Source organism: Phoca vitulina, unplaced genomic scaffold (assembly GCF_004348235.1).
Source record: "Phoca vitulina isolate PV1807 unplaced genomic scaffold, GSC_HSeal_1.0 scaffold11, whole genome shotgun sequence".
Taxonomy (NCBI): domain Eukaryota; kingdom Metazoa; phylum Chordata; class Mammalia; order Carnivora; family Phocidae; genus Phoca; species Phoca vitulina.
The window spans coordinates 10,276,669-10,303,263 of NW_022589714.1; the positions used below are offsets into that span (position 1 = coordinate 10,276,669).

General features: G+C 38.4%; 1 protein-coding gene across 3 annotated transcripts in view; it reads right to left on the reverse strand.

The window, feature by feature from the left end:
• Positions 1-8,698: 8,698 nt before the first annotated feature.
• The window catches only part of BCKDHB (branched chain keto acid dehydrogenase E1 subunit beta), a 206,492-nt gene continuing 188,595 nt past the window's right edge, over positions 8,699-26,595 (reverse strand). The window contains exons 10-11 of one of the 3 annotated variants that reach the window (XM_032409388.1): positions 10,473-10,621; positions 8,699-8,986 (exon numbers count right to left, since the gene is read on the reverse strand). In XM_032409388.1, coding sequence (XP_032265279.1) covers positions 10,481-10,621 — 141 coding nt within the window. In that variant the 3' untranslated portion in view covers positions 8,699-8,986; positions 10,473-10,480. Of the gene's footprint in view, positions 8,987-10,472; positions 10,622-17,916; positions 19,971-26,595 lie in introns of those variants that run through there. The other 2 variants (XM_032409392.1, XM_032409390.1) reach the window with 2 other exon arrangements.

Consider the following 26,595-nt stretch of genomic DNA (forward strand, 5'->3'; position numbering starts at 1 on the left):
AGTTGCTGGCAGCAGCAATTTCTGCGGGGACCTGGATCCAGGGCCGGAGAAGCATGGGCTCCTCGTGGCTGCTCAAATGACTATTGCAAAGCAGCCCTCCAGCAATTCCCCCAAACAGGGAAACCTTTGTGAGGCTGTCTAGCAGTTGGGACCGAATCGTTTGCAATACTTCTTGTTACTATGAATAGGGCTTTACGTTTCCCTCTGGGTTGGGGGAGCCTCGGAAAGATGATTTGTACTTTACAATTTTTGTGTTAGGTGGAAGGTACACACATTCACTACATTGTTCTCTAACCTCTCTGAAATATTTCACATGAAAGATGAAGGGTGAAAGTAAACTTATGATTCAATGGAAGGAAAGTAAATATAAGGAATTTGCACAAAGTGTTCTCAAAAAAGAAACTGCTATTGGACTGACAATAAGCATGTTAAAGTTCTCTGAAAATTCCCCAGGGCTGTTTTTCAGTCATATGGGTAAGTTTAACAACAGTTCTAAGGTCTCATGACTTCAATAAAGAACTTTATATGAATAAGCCCCAAAGAGCACGTCTTCTGAAAGACAGATGCTGTGGAACTACTCATTTGCCTGGCCTAAGGGAAGGTTGCAGCCATTCAACGTCTTAAGCTAAAAATCTGAATTCACTTGTTTTATGGCTAAGACACTTGACATTAATACAACAATAGCTGCAGCTAATTTGCATGTGGTAGATAAGAAAAAAATCAAGCACAATCAATCCATAGACTAGTCCCAAAGGTGGAGGATTTTCTCCAAGTATATTTTATTAAAAACACGTGGACTTTCTTCTGTCAAACTGAATATATTTCAAAGCATTTAGAATGATTGGATTAGAATGCTTTTGGTTGCAAGCAACCGAAATTCAACTTAGAACAAAGAAAAAGATAGTTTATTGGAAAGATCCAGGGGTAATTCCTCACAGAATGAAAGGAAGACTAAACCATAAGGCTGAACATGGCAGAAGTGGAGTTGGCCTTCGGGGTGATGGATTCTAGAGACTGAAATCTGGTCAGGATGGACTCCATCTTGTGCTGTAGCTTGCCTCAGGACATGGGTTCTGTTCTTCTGTGGATAAAGATGGCCTTCCTCCATAGAGAAGGTAGCTATCGGTCCCTCCAGAATAATATCTGTCCAGAACTATGTGTTTGAAAAATCCCGAACAAGGGCTCTGATTGGCCCAATTTTGGCCCCCTTCCATCCCTCAACCAGCTGTTGTGACCAAAAAAATGGTGTCCTACCACAGACCCAACCTCACGTCTGCAGACTACCAACCACAAGAAGGGGGCTTACAGCATAGATAGGGCCACTGGGAGGATAACTCTGAGCCAGGATGACTTTTCATTTGTGACTACAAGAACGGAAATTAAGAAAATAAGAAAAACTACTGACAATCTCATCATCCCCAAATTAACAGTTTTGAATGAGAATTCTATTCTGGTTTGTCTATTTGCATATACAGTTTAATGTACAATATTGTCATAGGGCCACTTAAAGAAATACATGGCTTTAAAATCTGTATGAAGAAACAGGCCTCAAAATATAGAAACAATGCTCACCTTTTGGGGATCCTTGGGGTCTAGTCCTACACGAAGGACTGTTTCTGTTCCCAGAATTCCTTAAGAAATGAAATACAACCCAGGCCTCTGGTGGTATAGAATATCAACTGGTATAAAATATCAAATGCAGTCAAATGCTCTACCCCTGAGCTATATCCCCATAAAATATCAAATGCTATTAAATATCGCTTTAAATGTCTACAGTACCCAGAGGCCTCTGGACCTAAGTGCTTTCCAGATACAAAGTCTAATTCAAGTATAGGCCTGCATTTCCCTTCATCTGTTAGTTCAGCAACATACTGAGAGACTCTAGATCAGACACTATTCTAGGCTCTGCAGAATTGGCAGGAAGCAAACAGACCCAAACTTCCTGCCTCTGTGGAACCAATAAAACATTATGGATGTCGGGGGGGTGGTGGTGGCGGGGATCCCAGTATAACAAGTAGGTAGATGTTTCAAATGATCAAGAAAACATTTCAAAAATAATCATTCTAGTTGTCTCCATCCAGCTCCCCTTAGGCGCGGAGATGCCTCAGAAAACTGGTGGCCACACAAGGGTAAGAAGCCAGAGCAAGGAACCAGAGAGATCACTTCCTCCCTTAGGTCCTGTGGCGGTTGATCCTAAAGGTTGTGTCACCATAGCCACCCATGCCAAACCCGGGTGCAAACAAAACGCTGTGACAGACGTGACAGTGGACGCTGTGAGCGTGGCCATCGAAGCCACTCCCACCCCCGTCAGAAGGAAAGGCTAATAATGCGGAGCTCTGTCGGTACCTTTCCAAGGTCTGGGTGTTCTGGAAGAGTGATGTAGTTTGGGATAAGGGTGGTAAATCTCGTGAAGAAGTGATGAAGCTATTAGCATCCATAAGTGCAAAAGAGATCTTGGAGAAATTACAGCAAGTCGAAAAAACAAAACAAAACAAAAAAAAGCAAGTTATGAGATGTACATCCTTGAGAAGCTTCTTAATTGCTATTCATGAAGAGGCTGTTAAATAGGAAAATATATTTCAGTGCATGGAAGAACATGGAAAAATGAATGAATTGAAGAACAGGGCTCAAAAAAGAAGTAAGAATTTTGAAAGTACTGTACATTGGATATAGGTTCTAACATCCCTAACCCCAAGCACCTTGGAACATGTCAGTCCAATTTCATCACATTACAAAATAACAGAGCTGGAAGAGATCTTAAGGATGACCTCAGTCAGCCCCTTTCATCCTGTGACGGGGCTTCTGCTATCCAGAAGTTGAGAGACTGGTTCGGGATCACACCGTGCAGGATGGCAGCTGGGTCCCAAGTCTCTTGACTCCAGGTTGGACGCAGTTCATCCTGATTGTAGATGAAGAGATTTCGACAGCACGTCTAGGGTTCTGAGGATTGCCTTCTCTAGAGTTTACAAGTGACAGAAGAAAACCTGTCACACTGCTTTGTGGGCCTACTTTATATTTTAAAAGGCTTATCTAAATACAAAAATGCTTTTTGTGTCTTTTTAAAACTCTATGGCGGGCACCTGGGTGGCTCAGTCAGTTAAGCGTCTGCCTTCGGCTCAGGTCATGAGCCCAGGGTCCTGGGATCGAGTCCCACATTGGGCTCCCTGCTTGCTGGGGAGCCTGCTTCTCCCCTCTCCCTCTGTCTCTCCCCCCTGCTCGTGCTTGTGCGCTCTCTCTCTCTCTCACTCTGCACTCTCTCTCAAATAAATAAATAAAATCTTAAAAAAAAAACTATGGAGCATTTTGTGAGAAAGTAAATAAGAATCATCAGGACTTGTAATTTCATATTAAGTATTTTGTGGAAGTCACTGAATTTTCGTCCTCCTTGGATGGTAACTGCAGTCTTCAAATCTGTAGTTCTTACAAATCTCCAAAGATCCTTAAAAGAAGAGGGCCTGGAAGCTACTTTCAGTATTTGTCAAAAGCCTATCAGAAATCCTATCTACATTAAAGCTTCAAAAGCTAAAAATAATAATAATTATTATTATTCTAATTCTTTAGTCACTGTATCTTCTGAAGACTTACAGTAAATAAAATATTTATGGTAGAAACGTGGCCTCAGCAGGAAACTGAAGGACTTTTAGCAAAACAAGACCTTAATAATTATTTTTGTAAAGTGATGGAATAAAATATCCTAAAAACAAAGACGTTTGCTCATCAGTACTAATGATTAGGTTTTGCTAAATAACTACCCCCCCCCAACCGCATCAAACAAAGGACCATGACAGTATTCACCGACGCAGGCACAGCCATTAACATGGCTTTTCTTTGCCGATATCATAATTCCATAAAAATACAGGTAATGTAATCCACCCTCACAGGATACAGGCATTATAAAATGAAAGAAAAACTTCAATTTTTATGAAAACATAACTTCGATCTTATACTTTTTGTCATTTGGAACTTTCTGCCTTTATTTACTTTTTATTTTATTGTATTCTATTTTATTTTTTTCATGATTCTTGTGCTTCTTCCTCCTTTATTCTTGTAATCTTGTTTTTTTCCTTTTCTCTTGAAAAGATTTAAAGTCTATGAATTTACCTCAGAGTAAAATCTTGGCTGAAGCACATCAATGATCTTAAGTTCTAAATATTTTGTAATTGTTTTACATTTCCTCCTGGGTTCCACAGCTGGATACGTTTTTCATTCTAAGTAGCTGGAAATACTTATTAATTTGGGATGTGGTCAAAAAACATGGTGCCTTTTAATACTCTGGGGAATTTACTGTTATTTTTCTGTGTACCTTAGTATATGCTCAATTCTTTTAACTACCATGTATGCTTTAAAAGATGATATAGTCTCTGTTTATGAGGACAAAGTTTAAAATATATTTCTGTTGACTCAACCCTATTTCTTATTCTTATCTACTTCAACTATCAGACTGACAGTGGGGTGACAAAGTTGTCATCTACGACTGTTCTATCCACATCCTCTGTATCTACAAAAGTTCTGCTTACATTTTAATATTACGCACTTAGAACAAAGAATTTAACTGTTCTATCTTCCTTGTAATATATTCCTTTTGTTACTATTGACTGCATACTTTTTTCTCTTGTCTTTGGTCTGATATGAATTCTGCCACATTTGTTGTTTTCATATTTATTTTTGCCTAATTTTATTTGTTCATTTTCAAATTTCAACCTTTCTAGGTCAACTTATTTCAAGACCCTTCCTAGTAAAGAGCTTTTAACAGGATTTTGTTTCTTAACCCACTCTAGGTTTTTTCTTTTTAACTAGGGAATTTACCCCATTATATTTATGGTCACAATTGTTTTGTTTGGCCTTGCTTTTTCCTATTTTTCTTTCCTTGCTATTTAAACATTTTTTCCCATTTTCTTTGCAGGGCATGTTTCTTAGTTAACTTTGTATCTTAGGATCTAGCCCAGTGCCTGGCCCATAACAAGTATCCACTAAATGTTTGGGGAATGAATTAATAAGTATAGTGTAGTTATGATGTAAGTATGATATAACAGATACATATGCTGCTTTCAATCCTTAGTGATTAATTTTATTTTCGAAGCATTTAAAAATCAATATTAAACTTTCAAGATTAACAGCGGGATAATAAAGTTATGCTTCTCTTTACTGAAAATGAAGAATTTGGCACTTTTGAATTCCTCTTGGCAAATCTACTACTCTAATCTTTGTCAGTTTAAGTCATATTTATTATCACCACCATTTTCTTATTTTTACAATATGGAACATTTGTTTCACATAAAAAGTGTAGTTAAGACAATTATTTTAGATATATATCTTTTTATTTAACTTGTTTCCATTTGTACTTCCAGTCCTTCCCAGCTATGATTTCCTCATTCTTGACTTATTTTATTTCTCATTTTCCTGGCAAGTATCTTTATGATGTTCAGGGAGGTATCAGGTATCAGGGTTTCTAAATCTTTGCCCATGTATGAATATTTTCTACTTCTTTCCCAACTGGATGGCCTATGAGGGTGTATCAGACTCTCCAAACCTCACGTCTCTCTGGAAATTCTGACGGGATGGCTTTGGGGTCATGCTTCTCACCCCTCAGCCAAGAGTTTCTGCTCAAGTCAATGCTGTGCTAGCTGGTTAACACCTATCAGGTATATCCTCAGGTATACTGGGAAGAGGTAAAAGTTTGAGAACCAATCTTTTAGAGCTGAGTGTCATTGACAAGGTGGAGGCCAAGTTTTGTTTCTGCACGGGTAACCTGACGTTCCATTCTGAGGCATCTGACCAGGCTGGGCCAGGGCCATCTCTGCAGCTCGTGCTAACAGCACGGAGGTTGGCAGCCCCTCCAGAGCCGCATGCAGTGAGGAGGGAGTTCTCAACAAATATTCTCAAACATTAGCTCTATTACTAGAAGGTGGGGGTAGGGATGCCAGGCCCCTGGAAACCACGCATGTCCACCACAGGCAAGCTGATGGGAAAGGGATTTCACTAAACCAAATGTGGACCCTCTATGGGATGTCTTCTCAGGATTCTTACTCAGAGTTTCTAGATCATGTGACTTAAACCTAAGGGACTGAATTGAGGTCATTTTCTCGATCTTGTGTTGCCTTTCTTTTTCTAATGTATCTAGGTCTGTTCACATAATGTGGATGATATCTATCAGTTGTATAGAACATGGATGTTAGATCATGGTTTTTTTTCCTAAAGGAATTGGAAATTTGAAGTGTAGAAGATTACCTTCACTTACATATCTATGTTGTCCCAGGGAGCAGGCTTCCTGTGCTGAGCTGGGAGTCCTGGAGATTCGGAACTTCTCCAAATTCACTTAACACCCCCTGGGGGTCTCCTCATTTCAATGTTCTTATTCTCACAATATGGAACATTTGCTTCATGTAAAGAAAATATACTTAGGACAATTATTTAGATGTACATGTACATCCTGCACCATAGATTGAATTTAATATTAATTGTAAGTATTTTCAAAGGGAAAAGGGTGTTTACTGGTGGGGCCTGCAGGGCTAACTGGAAGGGGGAAATGCCTTCCAACTCAGGCACTGAGTGCACAGACAATCCCCACAGTTGTCCTCATGCTTGCTATTTCAAAACAGAGGAATGGAAAATAAAATAGCTAAGGGAAAATTCTTACAGGAACAGATGAATAGAAAAAATAGTATTAAAAAGATATTTTTGGTAATTAACTTAAAATAAGTAACTTTAACTAAAATCATAAATAATATCCACTAAAAAGTAAGTCCAGCTGAAACAAATATGTTCAAAAGAACCCATTAAGGCCCCGATGTTGAATACTGCCTATTTCCTGCTCTGCTAGACTGACCACGTGAGTGAAGAGTTCCCTGCAAGGCTGCCTCATGACTTTTGTGGACAGTGAAGAAAAGTCAAGGCTCATACTGAGTTTTGGCATTTTAAACTCAGAATGTCTTGTATCATAAGCCAACCGGATTCCCTAAATGTTATCCAGACTTGTTGCTGACAAGTACATCTTTTCCCAATTCTATAATATACAGGTGTTTCTATTTTTAAACCAAGGACAGGGCTTTATTTTTACCATAACAAGTGCGCTGGTTCTTTATTTCAGCCCATTGCTATACAGAATCTGTGATAAAGTGCATTTACTTTACCTCCAAGTTTCTGGCAATCTACAAATATTACTGTAGATTTCTGTATCCTCCAAATATCTGATAAAAATAAACAGACTGCAGCTTTTTAAGTTGTAGTTTTAAAGTAAAATAGGGGCACCTGGGTGGTTCAGTCGTTAAGTGTCTGCCTTCGGCTCAGGTCGTGATCCCAGGGTCCTGAGATCGAGCCCCGCATTGGGCTCCCTGCTCGGCGGGAAGCCTGCTTCTCCCTCTCCCACTCCCCCCTGCTTGTGTTCCCTCTCTCACTGTGTCTCTCTCTGTCAAATAAATGAATAAAATCTTAAAAAATAAATAAATAAATAAATAAATAAATAAATAAAGTAAACATTTGTAATCATAAGAAAATATCCATTTGGTCTTTATAGAGAAAGGAAAACACTCTATGACCCTGTTTCTCTGATTTTTAGGGAGGTGGATCTTTCTGCTGGAACTGGTGAGAACAAACTTTCTGGAATCTATAGAAGGGGTGGCAGACTGGCTAGCACCACCTGGGAGGGCCAAGCCCCAGAGATGAGGCGTCCTGCGGAGGGATTCCTGAGGCTGTTCAGGCCTGTCTCAAACTCAAATGAAGGGCAGAAGAGGCAGATTAAGAAATGAGGGGCCCTGGCAATGTACCCAACCCAGAGGCTTCCTCTTGTCAGGGCCCTTTTCTTCTTTAAGATTTTATTTATTTATTTGAGAGACAGAGAATGAGAGAACGATTGGGAGGAGGGGCAGCAGGAGAAGCAGACTCCCCGCGGAACAGGGAGCCGGAGGCGGGACTCGATCCCAGGACCCCAGGATCATGACCCAGGGCAGACACCTAACTGACTGAGCCACACAGGAGTCCAGTCCTACCAGGGCCTTTTGATGCTGCTAATGTTATTTTTCTTTTTATCTACAAATAATAGAAAGGACATGGAAAAAGATCCCTCCTTTGCAACATCATGGCAAAATATATATAGATAGATAGATAGATAGATAGATGATAGATAGATAGATAGATATAGCTGTAGCAAAAGCTTGGCAACTTTATAACAAAAGACAGGCTCATGCTGTCCATCTACCAAAATTAGGAAGAGAGGCAGCAAGGATGGTCCTGCCCCACCATGAGAAAAAGTGAGTATGTCCATCAGTGCATCTTTTTTTTTTCAATATTTTATTTATTTATTTGAGAGAGAGAGAGAAGGACAGAGATAGCGAGGGAGAGCACGAGCTGGGAGGAGAGGGAGAAGCAGGCTCCCCGCGGAGTAGGGAGCCCGATGTGGGGCTTGATTCCAGGACCCCAGGATCATGACCCCAGCAGAAGGCAGACGCTTAACGACTGAGTCACCTAGGCAACCCCATCAATGCATCTTGTTGAGACAAGAGGGAAGAACCAGGAAAAATACCCCAGAAGTTCCATCAACATACAACTGTCTTAGCCATAAAGAACTACACTAAATATAATGAAGCTGAAAATCAGCATTTCTAAGCATTTCACTTTCATTCAGATTTAATTAACAAGTTAATCTATTACTCTGATGAAGATTCTTTTAGCTAATGAAAAAAAAGACACACAACCTGAGGACAATCTGATTTTGCTTTATTGAATACTACCCCATGCCCAATATTTACAGATGTAATTAAATGGAATTTATAAGACTACCAAGTGAAGCATTTTAAAAAGTTAATCAGATACTCTTAATGGAAATCATCAATTCATATGTGTTAATACAATAACTAATTAAAAATTTTCAGCCAATATCCATGGTGGTTCAGTTCATAAAAACTCTATTTTCAAGAAGAGAGAAATCTGAGGAAATAAAAAGAATTTTCAGAAAAATATTTCCGTGTCTAGTCACAATCTTCCAGTTTTTCTGTAAAAGAAATTAATAACAATTATAGACATTGTGGCCACCATGAATTAAGTATAGATTTCTTAATTGCATGACTCTTTTCCTTAATGCCATATTTCACTTAAAGCATAGAAAAACTATTCTTTTATCATGTTTTCAATAGGTTTAAATATTTTTTATGTTTAAAAAGAATTATATATCCAAATTTAAACCAGCACCTAAACTCTATAGCCACACGTTATTATTACCTTGACTGTCCATTAGGGACAGTCCACGGAAAGAAGAAGATGGACAAAAGAGATGGTATTCCTCTAACTAGTCCTAAGTGTGACTTACTGTCGAAGCCAGTTGCTTTCACAGACATTAAGAGGACACCAGATACACAGCATTTCCCTCAGTATGTCTGAGAGAATACCAAGGATGTGTGGACTAATGGCCCAAACTTATATCTGCAACATTCTCAAAATAGAACTGCAAAAAATGTGGGGGTCATAGTGGCAAACGGGGGGGGGGCATTATTTTCTCTATCTGTACAAATTTAAAGGTATCTCTCTGGTTTTCAATGGGCTAGGTTTACTCCTCAGACATAGAATTCAAGGATTATAATATTTCTTATCTTTAAAAAGTGTGGGCTTATGTTATTACACAGAGCCTATTCTCCCTTTTTCTTTGAAAGATGGCAGTTCTTCAAAATGTATTCTTATTACTATTTTTTAGACAATCTAGATATTAAAATGTAAATATCACATGTTAATATTAAAATATTAAATGTAAAATTTTATCCTACGTATGCATTTCAAAAATGCCAAGATAAAATAAAGCAGTGTGTCAGTGATAGCAACTTCTTTCTACATTAAAACCTGAAAACTAAACAGTTTTTAATGATATTCATTTTTTGCTAGAATAACACCACTGAAGAGGCAGATAAGCATAGAAAAATCATAATAAATAAATGTCATTTATTATCCACAATTTAAAAACATTCACTTGCCAAAAAGGATTCTGGAAATGGTGGTGGTGCTGGATTTTTCTTTTAAGTAAAACTTCCCTATACACAATAAATAGGCTTCCTGCTCAACAAACCTATTTTTAGATAATATAAAGGCAAATTTCATGTTACGGATCATCATATAGTTTAAATTCACTGGAGTCCAAACCAATGGTGCTCAAAGGACCATTTTTAAGTAACAGAAATTAACCCAATTCATGAACAATTTAAATGGCTGATAAAAAATATACAGAAATGAGGGTAAAGTTGGAAGAGTGGAGTAAGGTATATTTGATTACTCAATGTTAATATACGCATGCATGGTTTATAGATATCAGATAAACACATACCTGATGTGTTTCTATTATATGTAAATATACCACTATAAATTTCAATTTTTTTTCTTCAATCCACTTTGTTCTGGAAATTGCCAATGCACTGATGACCGTGGCTCTTGGTTAACGGAACAGTCATGTGAGTGACATATGCCAGCTTTGTCAAAATGCAGGGCTGACTTACCAATATGATCAATAGTTGATCATTTTTCGAAGGGCATCATAGCATTTCCATTTGTCTGGGATGTAGAATGGCTCAAAAATATGAGGAAACGGTGTGTCATACCCACATACTCTTGATATGGGAGCCTCTAGGTTCAGGAAACATTCTTCCTGCAGAGAAGAATACAGATAGCTCACTTCAAGAATATTTCTTTTTATTCACAGAGATGAAACATTTCCACTTGAAATGTAATTCTATCCAAGGGCATTAAAATAAGTAAGTATTTTGTAATGTAAAAAAAAAAAAGTTAAAAAATAAAGTAACACACAGCATGTTTGGCATGATCCCAATTTTATTTAAAATGTCTTCATACAGGGATGCCTGGGTGGCTCAGTTGGTGAAGCGACTGCCTTCGGCTCAGGTCATGATCCTGGAGTCCCGGGATCGAGTCCTGCATCGGGCTCCCTGCTCGGTAGGGAGTCTGCTTCTCCCTCTGACCCTCCTCCCTCTCATGCTCTCTGGCTCTCATTCTCTCTCTCTCAAATAAATAAATAAAACTTGAAAAAGAAAATTAAAAAACTAAAAAAAAAATAAAATGTCTTCATACACGCATGCATTTATGCCTCCATAGCTCTGGTTTAAGCCGCCCTGGGAGCATACCAAACGTGTTGTCCTGTAAATACAAATGTAAGGCATGACAAAACTGTAAGAAAACGTTCACAGGAAACTCTGCAGCTGGAAATGAGTGATGGCATATGTTTTCTCTTGTTTCCTGTATTTTTCAAAATTTATACACAATGGACAGTATTACTATCATAATAAATGTTTCTAATTACCCTACAGTCAGACTGAACTTCTAGCAGTTACTTAACTGTATTCTGGATTCTCTCATGGCCAGGCTTTGGTAGATGCTGATGGTTCTCTGGCCAATTCCCAGCCCAAGCCCGTTGCTCTTTGCCTGACTGGTGTGTGCACATCTCTCAGATCTCATGTTAGGAGTCACCTCTGCTGGGAAGCCTTCCCTGGTGGCACTTCCCCAACCCCGCACCACTGACAGAGGGGTTTCTGCCCTGAGCTCTCACAGTACTGAGCTGTAGTTGCCCAATTATCTGTCTCTCCTGAGAGACAATGAACTCCATGAGGCCAGGGCTCTGGTTCAAAAATGTAAAATCCCAACCACACTTGAGGAATCCTACAGGAAATTATCTGCAGAAAAAAAAAATATTCAGGTGACAAATTCAAACTTGAAAATAAAATTTTTAGAGAATTAAAAAAAATCTAAAGGGAGCTATGTGATTAAACTGTTCCTATGAAGATGGTATTAATGTTACCCTTCTCAGCTCTTACCTCATATAAAATCTTAGGTTTTTGCTGATGGTTGCCAGAGGGGAGGAGGGTGACAGGGAGAGGGAGATAACAGGCCTCCAGCTATAGAATGAGTTAAGTCATGGGAAGAAAAAGCAGAGCACAAGGAGCCCAGTCAGTGATACTGTAATAGCGACGTAATGGGCGGACAGTAGCTACACCTGTGCTGAAATAGCACCGTATATAAACTTGTCAGATCTCTAAGTCATACACCTGTGACACTGTGTGTCAACTATACTAAAAACAAAACAAAACAAAAAGCCAACAACAACAACAAAAAACTTCAGGTTTTTTATACACCTACTTTCTATATTACCTTGCTTTACAAAGGATTTGAGGTCCACCTTTCCTTACATATTTTACCTAACTGTATTTTATTTTAATTTGTTCCTTTACACAATGCTTTATTTTGTTTAAGTTTTTATTTAAATTCCAGTTAACATACAGTGTGATATTCATTTCAGGTGTACAACATAGTGATTGAACACTTCCACACAACACTGGGTACTCATCACAGCAAGTGCCCTCCTTAATCCCCAGCACCTATTTCACCCATCCCCCCACCCACCTCCCCTCTGGTGACCATCAGGGTGTTCTCTAGAGTTAAGAGTCCGTTTCTTGATTTTGCTCTCTCTCTTTTTTTTTTGGTCTCTTTGCTCATTTGTTTTGTTTCTTAATTTCTACATATGAGTGAAATCAAATGGTTATCTTTGTTTCTCTGACTTCTTTCACTTAGTATTATAGTCTCTAGCTCCATCCACATTGTTGCAAATGGCAAGATGTCATTCCCCTTATGGCTGAGTAGTATTCCATTGTGTGTGTATACATACACACACACACACACACATATATATACGCACACACATACACACACACACACACACACATATATATATACACACCACATCTTTATCCATTCATCAGTCAATGGACACTTGGGCTGTTTCCATAGTTTGGCTATTGTAGTATTCTAAAATTTTCATTTGAGCAGAAATTTTTACATGAAGGAATCCTGATGCTCACTGCCTATCCTCTGTGCATATTTCTTTAAGTGGCAAGCATATCAGGGCAGAAAGGGCCTGGGAACAGGACAAATTAGCATCAAAGAGATCCAAGTGGCCATTTACGGACCTCCCTCTGCCCCCATAACCACTGTGATTTATAGTGTCAAATGCCAAATAAATGCTGGTTTCTCCTCTCAACAGGAAATCTTCATGAATAACTTGAGAACACTAGATATATAAGGTTTAGAGTCACCTAAGAAATTCCACCTACTACTAAGCTTAAAAAAAAAAAATGACAGATTGGTGCATTGTTTCTTGACTGCAACAAGTAATTTTAAAGGAATTTGAATTGTTGACATGGGATTAACTCTGTTTTATTACTTTAATTGACACTGGCTGTTTTTCCATCTTCCCTGAATACTGTACTCTTCATAAACTATCCATGGTCAAACTGCGAAGTACAGAAAATCAAAGGTAAAACATTTTACTAAATGCCCTTGACTTCACAGCTGGTATAAAATAGTACTCCTTCAAACTTGGAAAGCTGGGCTACAACAAAACGATCTGCCTGTGTTTGTGAGAATGAATCCTTTTAACATAACAACTAACATCATCAAACTTTTTTTCCACATAGCAGTGCTCCTAATTCCTCAAGAATGTTACAGTCACTCTTTACAAGATACACCTGTGTGTTTGCATGGGCATAGAAAAAGGTCTGAAAGGTCGCACTTGAACTATAACCAGTGGTCACCCTCTGAGGTCAGGAGAAGCAGAGAGGTAAGAAAGGACTCTACCTCACACTTTATATGTATTATTTGAGTTTTTATGAAACAGGATTACTTTTGTAATTAAATGACACTGACATAAAAGAGTACAGGATCATCTTCTTGTGTGAATAAAGGTTACTATTTTATGTTAGTTTTGTAACTTTATATGTGGCATTTCCCTAATTTGGAAAAAATTACTATACATTAAATGAAATGAAAGGATTTTAAAGTACTGTATATAAATATATAAAATATATTTGAAAAATCATGGAAGAAACTAAGGATGTATTATACGTTGGTTAACTGAATTCAAATTAAAAAAATCATGGAAGACAACAGAAAAATACATAACAGAGGACTATGATTCAATTTTATAAGGATATGCCCTGACCACTTGAAACTGTTTGACATTTTAGTGCTTTGCTAACTGAAGTATTATTAAAGAGACTTAAGTTATTCCTTCCACGGACTTGTGTTAAGGCTTTTTCAAAGAGACTGAGGAAAAAAAATGTTTGGGTCAAGCAGCTGCACAGAGCGATCTCCTAATGGACTGTTTCATATACAAATGACTTATGTGTGGCTATATGTTTCTCTGAGCAACCATCAAAACAGGGCATCCTTGTTCAACCTGTTTTTTCTTACAGAAGCTGTACACACACACACACACACACACACACACACACACTTACAAAAAAAAAAACTTGAGGGGCGCCTGGGTGGCTCAGTCGTTAAGCGTCTGCCTTCGGCTCAGGTCGTGATCCCAGGGTCCTGGGATCGAGGCCCGCATCGGGCTCCCTGCTCAGCGGGAAGCCTGCTTCTCCCTCTCCCACTCCCCCTGCTTGTGTTCCCTCTCTCGCTGTGTCTCTCTCTGTCAAATAAATAAATAAAATCTTTAAAAAAAATTTGAATCTCATTAGCAGATTTGTAGACCAATGTACCAGATTAACCCTCCAGAAATTATGTCTCTCTTATTTTATACCATATTATGACACTATTCACTATAGTAACCATGTGTCCTGAATTTCCAAGACCATCCAGATTAATTGTATTCTTGTTTTCCATTGACTACATAAGCATACTCAGACTTTAAAAACTCTGATGCTCTTTGATTCAGAAATAGTAATCCACATAAAATTAGGAAGAAGTAACGAGCTCACCCACAGGTTGTGAGGATTACAGGTCATGGCCTGCACAGGGGCTAATGTGGGAGAGACCAGTTTCTGGTCTCTCTCCTTGGAGAGCTTGTATGCGGACCAGCTCAGTCCACAGGGAACCATTACAAATGTGAAGGTGAGGTTCCAAAGCAGATTACAGTCTAATATGTAACCAGGGACATCAGAAGAGAACCCAGACAGGTGCCAAGAGAAAACTTTTCTCCAGCTATTCATGGTCCAAAGTTTCACCGTGGATCCAGTGAAAGAGGGGTGTAACCCTCACGCCATCCGCCGGTAACGCCTACATACATTTTGTTGTGGTGTGTGCTTTCACCTAGTCAGGTGTTTAAGGAGAAACAGATATGCCTTCCAAAAGACCATTGTGTGAAATTCTAGTATATGGTATTCGAAATTTACTTCTGAATGTCTTTTTGTCATGAGAATTTTCTTTCTAAAACATGTTAATAATAGTAACTGGTACTTAGGATGTAGCAGAATAGTATGTAATGAATTATATTTTATCTCGTTTAATCATTCTCACAAATCTATGAGGTAGGTATTATATTCCATTTCACAGATGAGATTCTAACCTGACTACAAAGCCCATGTTCCTAGTCACTCATCTGCGAAGTGACTGTTGAGGATAGTAGTAACAGGAAAAACTAAAATAAAAAGGAATGGTAAAATAGAAGGCAGGTTGGGATTAAGGTTTTAGAACAGAGCCTCAAGAGGCATAAAGGGTTAAATTGAGTCTAAGAAACCTCCTCCGTGTATATATCAGGAAGGTAAAGGCTAAGACAATGTGAAGAAGGTGAAAGCACACACTTAAGCCCAGAAGTAACACATAGAGCAATAAACAGATGGTCCCAGTTCTCAGCAACCTCCTGAGCTAGCCTAAATGATTTAAATAAGCATCACTCAAATTGTTTATATATTAGCCATCTGGGTTGCTATGCATATTTTAACCAGAAAAGGAAGCCGACAATCTGAAATGATAATGCCAAATCATAAAAATCATAAATGCAAGCAAAATAAATTCTTTATTTGCCTATTTTCTGCAACAAAACAAAGTTTTAAGTGTCTTGTTGAGATTGCAGAGGACAGAGAGCCTGGATATTTTTTAGCAGGTAAGAGAGAGTAAGTAAAAATTAATTACAAGAGGATCTGTTATTGTTTTAAGAAAACTAAAATTATCAACAGGTTTCTAAAAATTAAGTGTACTGCATTTAGTCCTGTGTTTTGGTGAACATAATATCGAGTATATACTGTGTGTATGTAAATGTGTATAGATCAGGGCTTTCATGGGATCATTCAAGATCTCTCAGCACTTAACCGCATCTCCCCATTAGAGTTGTTTTTTTGTTTTTTTGTTTTTTTGTTTTTAAGATTTTATTTATTTGAGAGAGAGGGAGAGAGTGCACAAGCAGGGGGAAAGGCAGAGGGAGAGGGAGAAGCAGGCGCTCCGCTGAGCAGGGAGCCCAACATGGGCTGAGCCGAAGGCAGATGCTTAACCATCTGAGCCACCCAGGTGCCCCCCAACCCCCTTAGAGTTTTCAGTACATGAAGCATAAATTCTCCCATCACAGGAGTCATAGCACTGAAATCAGTTTTAGACATTCCTCACTGGGCCTTTGTCACTTTCCACAAATCTTTTCATTGTTTTTATGGCAAAGCTGTGGAAATATAATTGATACAGCATGGAATTTGGAATTCTATTTGAAGGGAATCTTTGTTTTCCGATGATTTAACTTCTCCGAGCCTCTGTTTACTTAACAGCAAATTAGAGGCATTAAAAATTCTGCTATTGGGCGCCTGGGTGGCTCAGTTGGTTAAGCGACTGCCTTCAGCTCAGGTCATGATCCTGGAGTCCCTGGATCGAGTCCCTCATCGGGCTCCCTGCCCGGCAGGGAGTCTGCTTCGCCCTCTGACCCTATCCCCTCTCATGTGTTCTCTCTCTCTCATTCTCTCTCTCTCAAATAAATAAAATCTTTAAAAAAAAAAAAATTCTGCTATTATATTATATGATCCTCTTGTCTTGTAACTCTATTGTTACTAGAGGCCTACTTGCCCCTCTAGACTATACAGTAGTGTATGAAGAGGACCTGGTTTCAAGCTCGACATATCATAGTGCTCAATAATGGCTAGGTTTTTGCTTCTCAAGAAGCAAGTTTCCCAAGTTATAATAAACACAAGGTGTTTGAAATCACAGATCAAATCATCAATGAAGAAAAGATTCTGGTGCACAGAACGGTCAACACTGAGAAGTAATATCCCTTATAGCACTGTGCCTGAACGGCTACCCTTTGTTGGAGACTTACTAAGCCTTAAAAAATGTAAGGAAATACCAAAAATAAGTAAGCGCTGTATGAGCAACTGAGGTTATGAGGAGCCAGGCTGCGCTCAGGCCTCAGGGAAAGGGAGGGTCCAGTGCTGCCCCCTGGTGGGAATCAGGGAGCCTGGACACCAAGTGCCAGTTCCTGGGGCTGGGATGATAGTGTGCCTAGATGAGGAAGGCAAGTGCTCTGGAAATGGTTAAAAAAAATCTACCACCCCTCCCCCCAAAAGCACATCATTTCCAAGCAATTCTACTATAGCAAATTAGGCTGTCAGTTAGCTACTGGAAGGTTACAAGTAAAAGAGCCCAATATAATTGAATGTAACCAAGGTATAGACATTTTGAAAAATAGAGTCAAGAATAAAAGACCACTCAGTATCATTTAATTTATTTTTAAAGCAATCATTTGGTCTTTATTTTTTAATTCAAGGCAATCCCAGGCTTGGATTTCTTTCTAGGAGAAATTCTGGAAAAATTTTTATTCAGTTCTTCTATTGACAGAAAGTTGGAGACAGCCTATTGTGTAAGACCGCATATTATCTTGAGTTGGAAAGTTGTGAAGAAAAGTTTAAAGTGAGATAAGAACACTTTGGGTCTTTTATATATATTCCTATGTTTTATAGCTGATATAGGCTGATTAAAATTACTTAAATTTTCCTGAAAAACTAAATTTTCTAAACATTTAGTGGAAAGTCAGAAAAGCAGGATGCTGTAATGAGAAACAAATCCCAAGTCGAAATGGGCATACGTTGCCTATGGGATTACCTGATAAATCAAGATTTTACATTCCTCCTTGGAATAGGACAAACATCGGTTCACGACTTAATTTCAAAGTAATAGCTTGGAAAATTAATTTTTAAATTATTTTGCAAACAAAAAGCTCCACATCACATAATCATTATTATGCCACCAACAACCCATTTAAACTATGAGAATATATTTCATTTCCAAGAGGGGATAGGATGGGAGTAAATTAAGCTATAAATGTAATGAGCACCAAACAAGATGTAGAGGTCATAGAGTTATCATTTCTTCTCTAGGAGAAAAAAATTAAGAAACAGCTTTAAATGATTTCTGGATGTGCTCAGTTTTAAACCTAAATTCCAATACCATTTAGTCCTAATTTAGTTAAGTTATTAAATTAAAGATAAAACAACAGAGATTTTGCTTCTAAGTTCAGTTAGTCATCTAGAGGTCATAATGAGGAGGGCAAGAGTTAAACTCTAAAAATATGAAAAAAAAAAATACCGAATGATGCAAACTTGATAGCAATAAAGTCAATGAACTTGGAGACTTATATTTTGATTATAAATTGAATAACAGTCTTATAGGCTAGACATCCCCCAGCTTCCCAATACTATCAGAGAATATTTGTTTTAAATTTGTTTTAAATCTGCCATGAAAACTTGCCCATCGCCAAAACATGAGCTTCAGCAGCGGAGAAAGAATGATTCTGGTGTCTTGAATCACACTTCCCTAGCAAATGAGTCACAGAAACCTGTGAAGGCACTGTGCCAGCAGTTCCAATTAATTTCATTATTGAATTAAATAAATACAACTTTTGCTAATCTACAGTATTATTTTTCATTTAAGCTAATGGTTTCAATAGTATGTTATCATGTTTTTAAAACTTAGCTTAGAAGACATATTAGGCTGTACCAATTTTCTACATAGCACAGACCTATGAAATTAATTCTTCGGACAGCACAGTCCCTAATCTGCCCTCAAACATCAAAGCTATGCTTTTTTTATTTTTCTGATACCCTGTGCACAGGAGATGCGTTCGACAAACACTTGTTGATATGAAGTCTGTCACTTCGAAAACACAGTGGAACCAGTTAACTAAGTGAAACAGTATATGAATAATATCATTTTATCCAGCTTTCTGTAACACCTAAAAACATTATAGGCAAGCCCAGCTATTTCAGCAAAGCTTCTGTGTAAAATCATAACCTGGACTAAATTAAAAGCTGAGATCCCTCTGACTTAACTTCACTGAAATGTCTTCATTATCTGAGGACTTTTTAAAAAAAATTCCACTTCTTCTTCTTTAATGCAAATTACTGGCAAGCTGGTACCATTTTTGTTTTCCACGATTTCTTTAGCTAAAGAATGGGACTGAATTCTAAATTAGGATTTTCATTTAAATTCAAATTCCATTTTTAAAATCGAAGCTTATTTTCTGAAGTTAGAAATATTATTTCTGAACTCAATGGGTTTCCCCGGATAGTCTCGCTACCTAAAACAAAGTTGGAGTATGATATTAAACCATGCACAGAAATGATTCATGGCTCAAATTCTATAGCTGTGTTAGAATATAAACATGTTAATATAAAATTATCCATGAATCTCGACAGATTAACTGTAGAAACTGAAGTAGAACAAATTTTAAAATCAAAATATAACATTAAAATCAGCAATTTATTACATAATAGGGATTTTTTTTCCTCTCAGAATGATGGTTTTGTAACTTCCACTGTTTTAAAATCAGAAATAAGTGAAACTAAGTGCTAATTCATTTCTATAATTTATGTTATCTCAGATCGCTTTTTAAGAAAGCACATAGTGTTCACTATGGCCCAGGGACTGTACTAACTACTTTATAAATATTAACTCATTTTGCTTTTCATAAAAATTCAATTAGCAGCCGCAAAGGTAAAAGCCTCACCCCATCCAAACCACTTTGGCTTTCCAGGTAAAACCTGTCAAGGTTTGGTTCCCCTTTACAGCTTTCCCCCGCATGCGGTCTTGAGCTGTGACCCACAGCTGCCGCGCCTCCCTCACCTGAAGAACACGGTGAGAAACAGCAGCTAACAACAGTCATTTCTTCCTTCAATCCTCCACATAAACATCGTGTTTATTTGCAGCACGCAGTCTCCAAAGATGTCCTGAGGCTTTCAAAGTTCAAAAGCTAACGTTAAAATTATTTTCAGACATACTATGGGCAAATTCTGACATTTACCACGTACTGTGGCTACAATGCTTTTGTTAAAACAATTTATATTCAATGGGGTGGGGGGGGGAAGGCAATGCTCTCAAATTTCCACAGACGCTGAAGCTTCTCAAATTTTATAGTTCAGAATTCTTCCCTATAGAAGCAAGCATCGGCAGCAGCAAAGTTGGAAAGTGGAATTTCCTGAGAATGTGGGTCCATAATGATAAACATAAGCGACGTGCTGCACTGGGGTCATCTCATGAACAAACCGCTCTCGGTCAGGTAGGATTCTTGCTTTTGTTTGGCAGCAGGAAGCTTCAGATACTCCTATTAAGCAACTTTCAACGATCTGACAAAGCATTCAGTTTTTCTGATTGTTTTTTTTTTTCCATAAAATTATTCCTATAGCATTCTCATACCACCAAATGGTGCTTGGAAGGCAGAAATTAATCCTGGCTGAAGCAAACTGATGATTCTTTTGTCTCGTGACACAGAAAATATATTCCTTTAGAATTTGGGAAACTGAACCTGCGCTAGGAAAATTTCTATTAGGATTTGTCACTGTCCCCATTCTGCAACCTGATTTTAAGTTTCAAGACTGGTCACAAAACGAAAGTACTAGAAAAAGTGATTTCCCCCTATCTGGCACCTTCTTCCTAAAAAGTTTGAGAAGCTGGATAAAGAAATGATGGCTAAAATATCTGCTATTGTATGAATGATCTCTTGTTACCATACAAAGTTTGTTTTTTGTTATTGTTTTTTCCTTCTCTTTAAATATGTCAAATTTCTACTTTATGTTTACTTTATGTTTAAATGCTAAATGTAAAAACTAAATGCTAAATCGCTAACTGTAAAAAAGGCAAGGGAAAGGGAAAAGGTCAACTTTATTTTATCTACATAATGCCAAAAGAGATGTGTCAGTGTTTTTACTGAAATTAAACACACTTTTTTTTTTTAAAGTTAATCTTGGGTGTCATAGCAACACAGCCTTTAAGCTTGGTTTTGCTGAATGAATAAATCAGACCAAGTTGTTTTTCAGCAATTTAATTCTGGTCACTAGATCACTACAATTTTATCAAGAAAAGCACAGCAGAAATAAATGTTCTAAGGCTATCATCAATTATCAGGGAGATGTATTCAAAAATTTGTTAATTGGATCCCAGCAGTAGCAGCACTCCCAAGCTTTAATAATTGAACTAATTTACAAAGCAAACAAGTTTTTGGCAGGAATCTCTGACCTAAGTAAGAAAAAGCTTGTTAGTGCTCTCATTATTTACATGCAGATGACTTTTACTAATACAGGGAGTTTAACCTTTTCATTCAACAAATCTAGCACTTGTAATTATTGTCCGTGTCCAATTAAAATATAATGCAGAACCCAAAATATATTTTCCTCTTTGCTGCATTTACATATCTATGTTTCTACCTTTACAGTTGGTTAACATTTCTTACAAAGAAGCTTCACAGATTAAATGTCTATGTATTTGCATATACACATTTTCAGAATTTCCAGAATCAAGAGATATTTCATAATTAGAGGAAAAAATACATGTGCCTCCTTTTTAATGCCCATAATTGGGTAAATACATGTGCTGATAAGATGAACCTAATTCTCACAAAGTCTATATTACATGCTCACTGTGGACAAATTTCTAATAAGCCTGATAAAACTATAGATACACTAGTGAAAGGTGGTTTAACAATAACTAGGACCTGGTTTTGGATACTTTTATAGTTAAGTGCAAAAATATAATATTAAAAATGCCAAAGGTACTGTTTTTAGATGAATTAAATTTATGTAGTTTCTATAAAAGGGTGATGTTCACACAATTTATTTAGATGGACCAAAGCATTGACTTACTATTTTTTATCTACTTATTTGAGGATGAACTCTACAAAAATTCAATCAGGTCCCTCAATTAGGAATCAGGCTAAACACACAGCACAGATTGCAACCCGCACCCCCCACCCGAGATCACAGGAGTTTCCCTATTGGTCATATACCACAGACAAGGATGTGCATAAGCACGCATGGACACAAACAAATAATTCTATGTTTAATCAACAAATCCTGGTGAATATCCTGGCACACAACATGGAGGCTACAGGAAAAGAAATGTATTCATTCATATGCCTATCACTTCAGAAAAAGGGACAGGTACACACGTACAGTGAACAAACAGCCAGACACCAACTAGTAACCAAAGAGATGTTCTTACTTAATAATAAACAAGCACGATTGTTTATATAGTCTCAATCCTTTCAGCAACTCTATGGGGTGGTGACAAGTGAAAGGAGGCTGGCAGAGGTTAAGTGAGGTGGCCAAGATCGCACAGGTGCACACGGCTCTGTTGGTATGTGAACCAGCTCGCCCACTTACTCTTGGGTGCACTCTACAGGGCTTTGGATTTAAAAGTGGGCAGGAGAGTATGGCTTGGATAGAAGGCAAAATTTGTATTTCGTGCTACCATTACACCTGTGAAAGAGAAACTGGTGGAATTGCCTACTTGTTGATGCAAGTCCTGATCAATATATACTTTTTAATAAAAGACTTAGCAGTTTAGTGTCTTTGGGGGGCGGTGGTCATCAGGGAAGAAATGGGTCTCTAGAGTTACAGTAGGTTCAGCGTGGATTTATAGGTTTGGTTTCTTTCAGATGTTTGTTGGGGAGAAGATGGGAAAATGAGGGGAAGGAAGGACACGAGTGGAACTTGTTTCTACTATGGGCTTGCTTGAGTGCAGGGCATAAACTGCCACTTTGAGTTCTGAAGCTGATTTTTAATTCTGAGAAAAAAACTGGATGTTCAACCAATGGTGGGCTGTAAGTTTAAAGTTGCTTCCACCGTAAGGGTCAAGAAAATCAGTTCAGTGCTTCACCACGAAATGAAACTTGCCTCCTTTCATTTCCTTATCTATGGGACAATCTAGATTTAACTTAATAAGCTAAGTAATTTGATAAGAATATGATAGCTTTTTGATAGAATAGGAAAATATTTCAAATACACGTGGGTTACAAGTTTTATCCTAGCCTTAACTTAAATTGGAATATGAAATTTAATCCTCTCTTTGCAGTAAATATTTTATAGCTATTCTCCACGGTCAACTCACTTTGTAGAGCTCTAAAACAACAGAAGAAAATTCCTGGAGTACTTAAAGAAATGTCTTTTGAGAATAAAATTAAATTCTTTTTTTTTTTTTTGCAATTAAAACGACAGACAACAGACAAGACACTGCAATTAAATTAATCTGAAATTAAAATGTAAATGTAAGTGCGGTATGGGGTCTCCTGTCTCAGACTCTACTCACTGGCTTCAATTAGTGGTTATTGGCCCAGGCTCCACAGCCGGCACTAGGATGTTATAGCTGTGGGCTCTCATTATAGGTGTAAAGCTAGTTGCACACATAGAAGTGCCACCAAGTGGGCACGGCTGTGTGCGGATGGGTCCGTCCCTATGCATGGAAACAGACAGGTCTCGGTGGTCTGTGACAAGAACTTCAGACATCTGTAAGAAAATATCGCATTGGAAAGCTCGATTAAAAAATTATATAAGTATATAATTTATCTGGTTATGATGCATTAACATTTCATCGTTTTCAATTCCCAGTCCTCCGAATGAGCATGCTTGTATGTCCGACATAACAAATCACCAACCCACAAGGATTTTCCTTAGGTTTTCTCAAATGCTAATTATGTAGCAAATCTAATTAAGTTTGTATGATTCACTTCAGCAGTAGGTACTTCAGTTACTTCAGAATTGCCAAAAGGGATCTGAAGTGTCTATTCTCCCTCCAAAACAATCACGCTGCGTGCCAAACTGATAACCATTAAACACAGCTGCAGAGCAAATGTGCAGTCTTGGTCCTGTAAATACAGTGTTCACACATCAGTCAGCCCTGCGAGCAACTTCGGATTCAGAACTACCGATTGCAGGTTTATGTTTCTGTTAGACGAGTATTATATATGAGTATTTTCACCCAGCACAGCTTGAACAGATTTCTATATGTCATGAGAGTTTCTTCCACCTACGAATATTCACCGAAACTCTGAAAACCCCAAACAGTGATAAATAACATTCGATCAGCATCTTGTTGAATTGGTTTTCAAGCTTTATTCCTCATGTGAAAAAAGTCAAAAGTAGCCTTGTGAGTTTGAGAACGTGTTTATGGGACAATTGATATGCAATATATTTAGCCTCGTTCCTAAAGAAAATCACATATACTGTATTTATTATAAATGCTTCTCTTTTAATGACAGTCGGTAAGTGTGCAAAACAAACCTATGGGCATATCTGAGTTACAGAAATTAAATGATTTTTATTTCAGTAACTCAAATAATTTCCAAGGAAGGAAATTCTTTCCAGAGGGGCTCTCCAAACTGGGTGGGTTGCCGGATGCTTAAGGCCATGACCGAATTCCCTCCAGAGGCTGTTAGGTCGCTATGGCAACGACCCTCTCCCTATCAATAAGCAACAGCTCTGAACACTAATATTCTCTTAAAAAAAAAAAATGGTTTCCTTTTCTATGGCCACAATGATAGGAACTAGCTTCAAGACTGAAATATACCACTTTTTGTGCAAAACAAACTATGTTTGCTGACTGAACGGTTTCACTGAAATTCAGCTTTGTCAATAAATGCAAAAACAAGGAAATCAGCCATTGTGCCCCAGTTCAGTTTCAAAACAAGGTAAAATTGGTGACATAAACAATCTAAGGATGTTACAGCTGGAATGGGTTATGTGCGGAGGTCCAGGCAGAAGAAGGGAATCGGTCTCCAGGGAGCAAATGACATATAGGAAGCAAAACTGACATGAGAAGAACATACGCTTCCAGCCAGCCCTTGGAGTTTCTTAAAAGCAGCACACATTGGAACGGTTGTAGTTCTTATCTGTGGTTATTTCCCGATATGTAATTATGACCGTGCAGGGTAATAAATAAGCTGATTACATTGATTAAATGAAACATCTCCCTCCAATTTAAGGAGCTAACACGGTTGCCAGCTCTGTCTTCACTGACCCTAGTTTCAAGAGCTAAGTCTCTTCAGTTGTGCCCCACGTCAGGTGTGCAAAAACCAACACTACAAACCATCGTGCACACTGCTTTGCGCAGCTCCGTTGCCTTGGAGGTACAGTGCCCGACGCAGGGTAGGGCTCAGGAGATCTCTGCTAACCAAACGGTTCCAGTTTCTACTTATACTGTTTCACTCTGGGGCATTAATGAGCTTAGTCACTGATGAGGCAAAAAAATCAACAAGACAGGAGCTGGGGTGTGGACATTTTCACTCCTTAGCAATTACCGAACACCGTCTTACTCATCTACCAGACGCCACACTATTTATTGTGATCATGCCCTCCCCTAGTTAAGAGCTTTCCCTGGCTCCCCAAAGCTTATTCTTTATTTATCCCTATTTCCCTCCCAGCCCAGTACAGACGTGCACAGGCTCACCTCCATTCACAAGCTTACCATTTTTAGAAGACTGCCTTTACACAAACCTCTCTCTCTCTTCAACTCTCGGATTTTTCTATTCCCTTGCTATCTTCACATAGTCCACTTTCCAAAGTCAGCTCAAATGCCCTTTTCCAGGAGGCCTTCAGGACCTTGATGTTGATTCTAAAATCCATGTGTTCAACCATTCATCAAATACTCCAGAGCCTATTATGTCTCTACCTTCAGAGTTTTATATTCTAGTGGGGGAAATAGGTATGAGGACATGCTAGAAAGGAAGTATGCAGGGGTCTGCACTAGGTAATAACGGGGAGCTAGAGCTCCAAGTTACCCAGAGGGCTCAGGGAAGGGGTTTTCTGAGGAGGTAGCGTTCGAAAACCATGAGTAACCAGCTCTGCCAAGAACCAGGTAGAAGCATGCCTTCCAGGTCACACAACAAATACCAAAGCCTGGAGGCAGAGAAGAGCCTGGTGGGATCCAGAGATGGAGAGAGAAAGCTGGCGGGACTGTAGCACAGGAGGAGGGGGAGGGTGCACACGGAAGGAGGAACAATGGGGTGAGGGAGGGGGGTGGGCAACCAGATGGCCAGGTGGGCAACAGACCAGCCCTGGCAGGAAGACGGTAACATATGGTTTTGATATTTCACATATCTATACTTTACCGAGTACATACAAGAGTAGCTACAGAGATTTGTAAGATTCTCCAGGTAAACTCAGGGTTCACTTGCAACAAATCAGAAACATCATCAGAGATGAAGGCTGGAGTTGCCGATAATGAGACCCAGTGACCCAAAACAATATAGGGATGAAGGTACTAAGTCAAAGTACACAATATACACAGATCATTTGGGTGGTGTAATTTTGGGGAAATTATCACTTCATTCAGTAGAAAACTTTCTAAGGATCAACACTGAAATGCCCACTTCTGAGGAAAATAAAAACAGGGCATTTTAGTGCTAGAAGTACTTTACTATACTTTGTGGTTAACTGGAATCCCTTCTTGGCTAATATTCAAACACCTTTTCTCTTCTAGTAATTCAATAGATTTACTACCATATCTAGTTCCTTAGCGATAATAATCAATTTCCCATTTACTCACACTACTGACTTCCTCTCCCTATTTCTTATCTCTGCATCTCTCTCA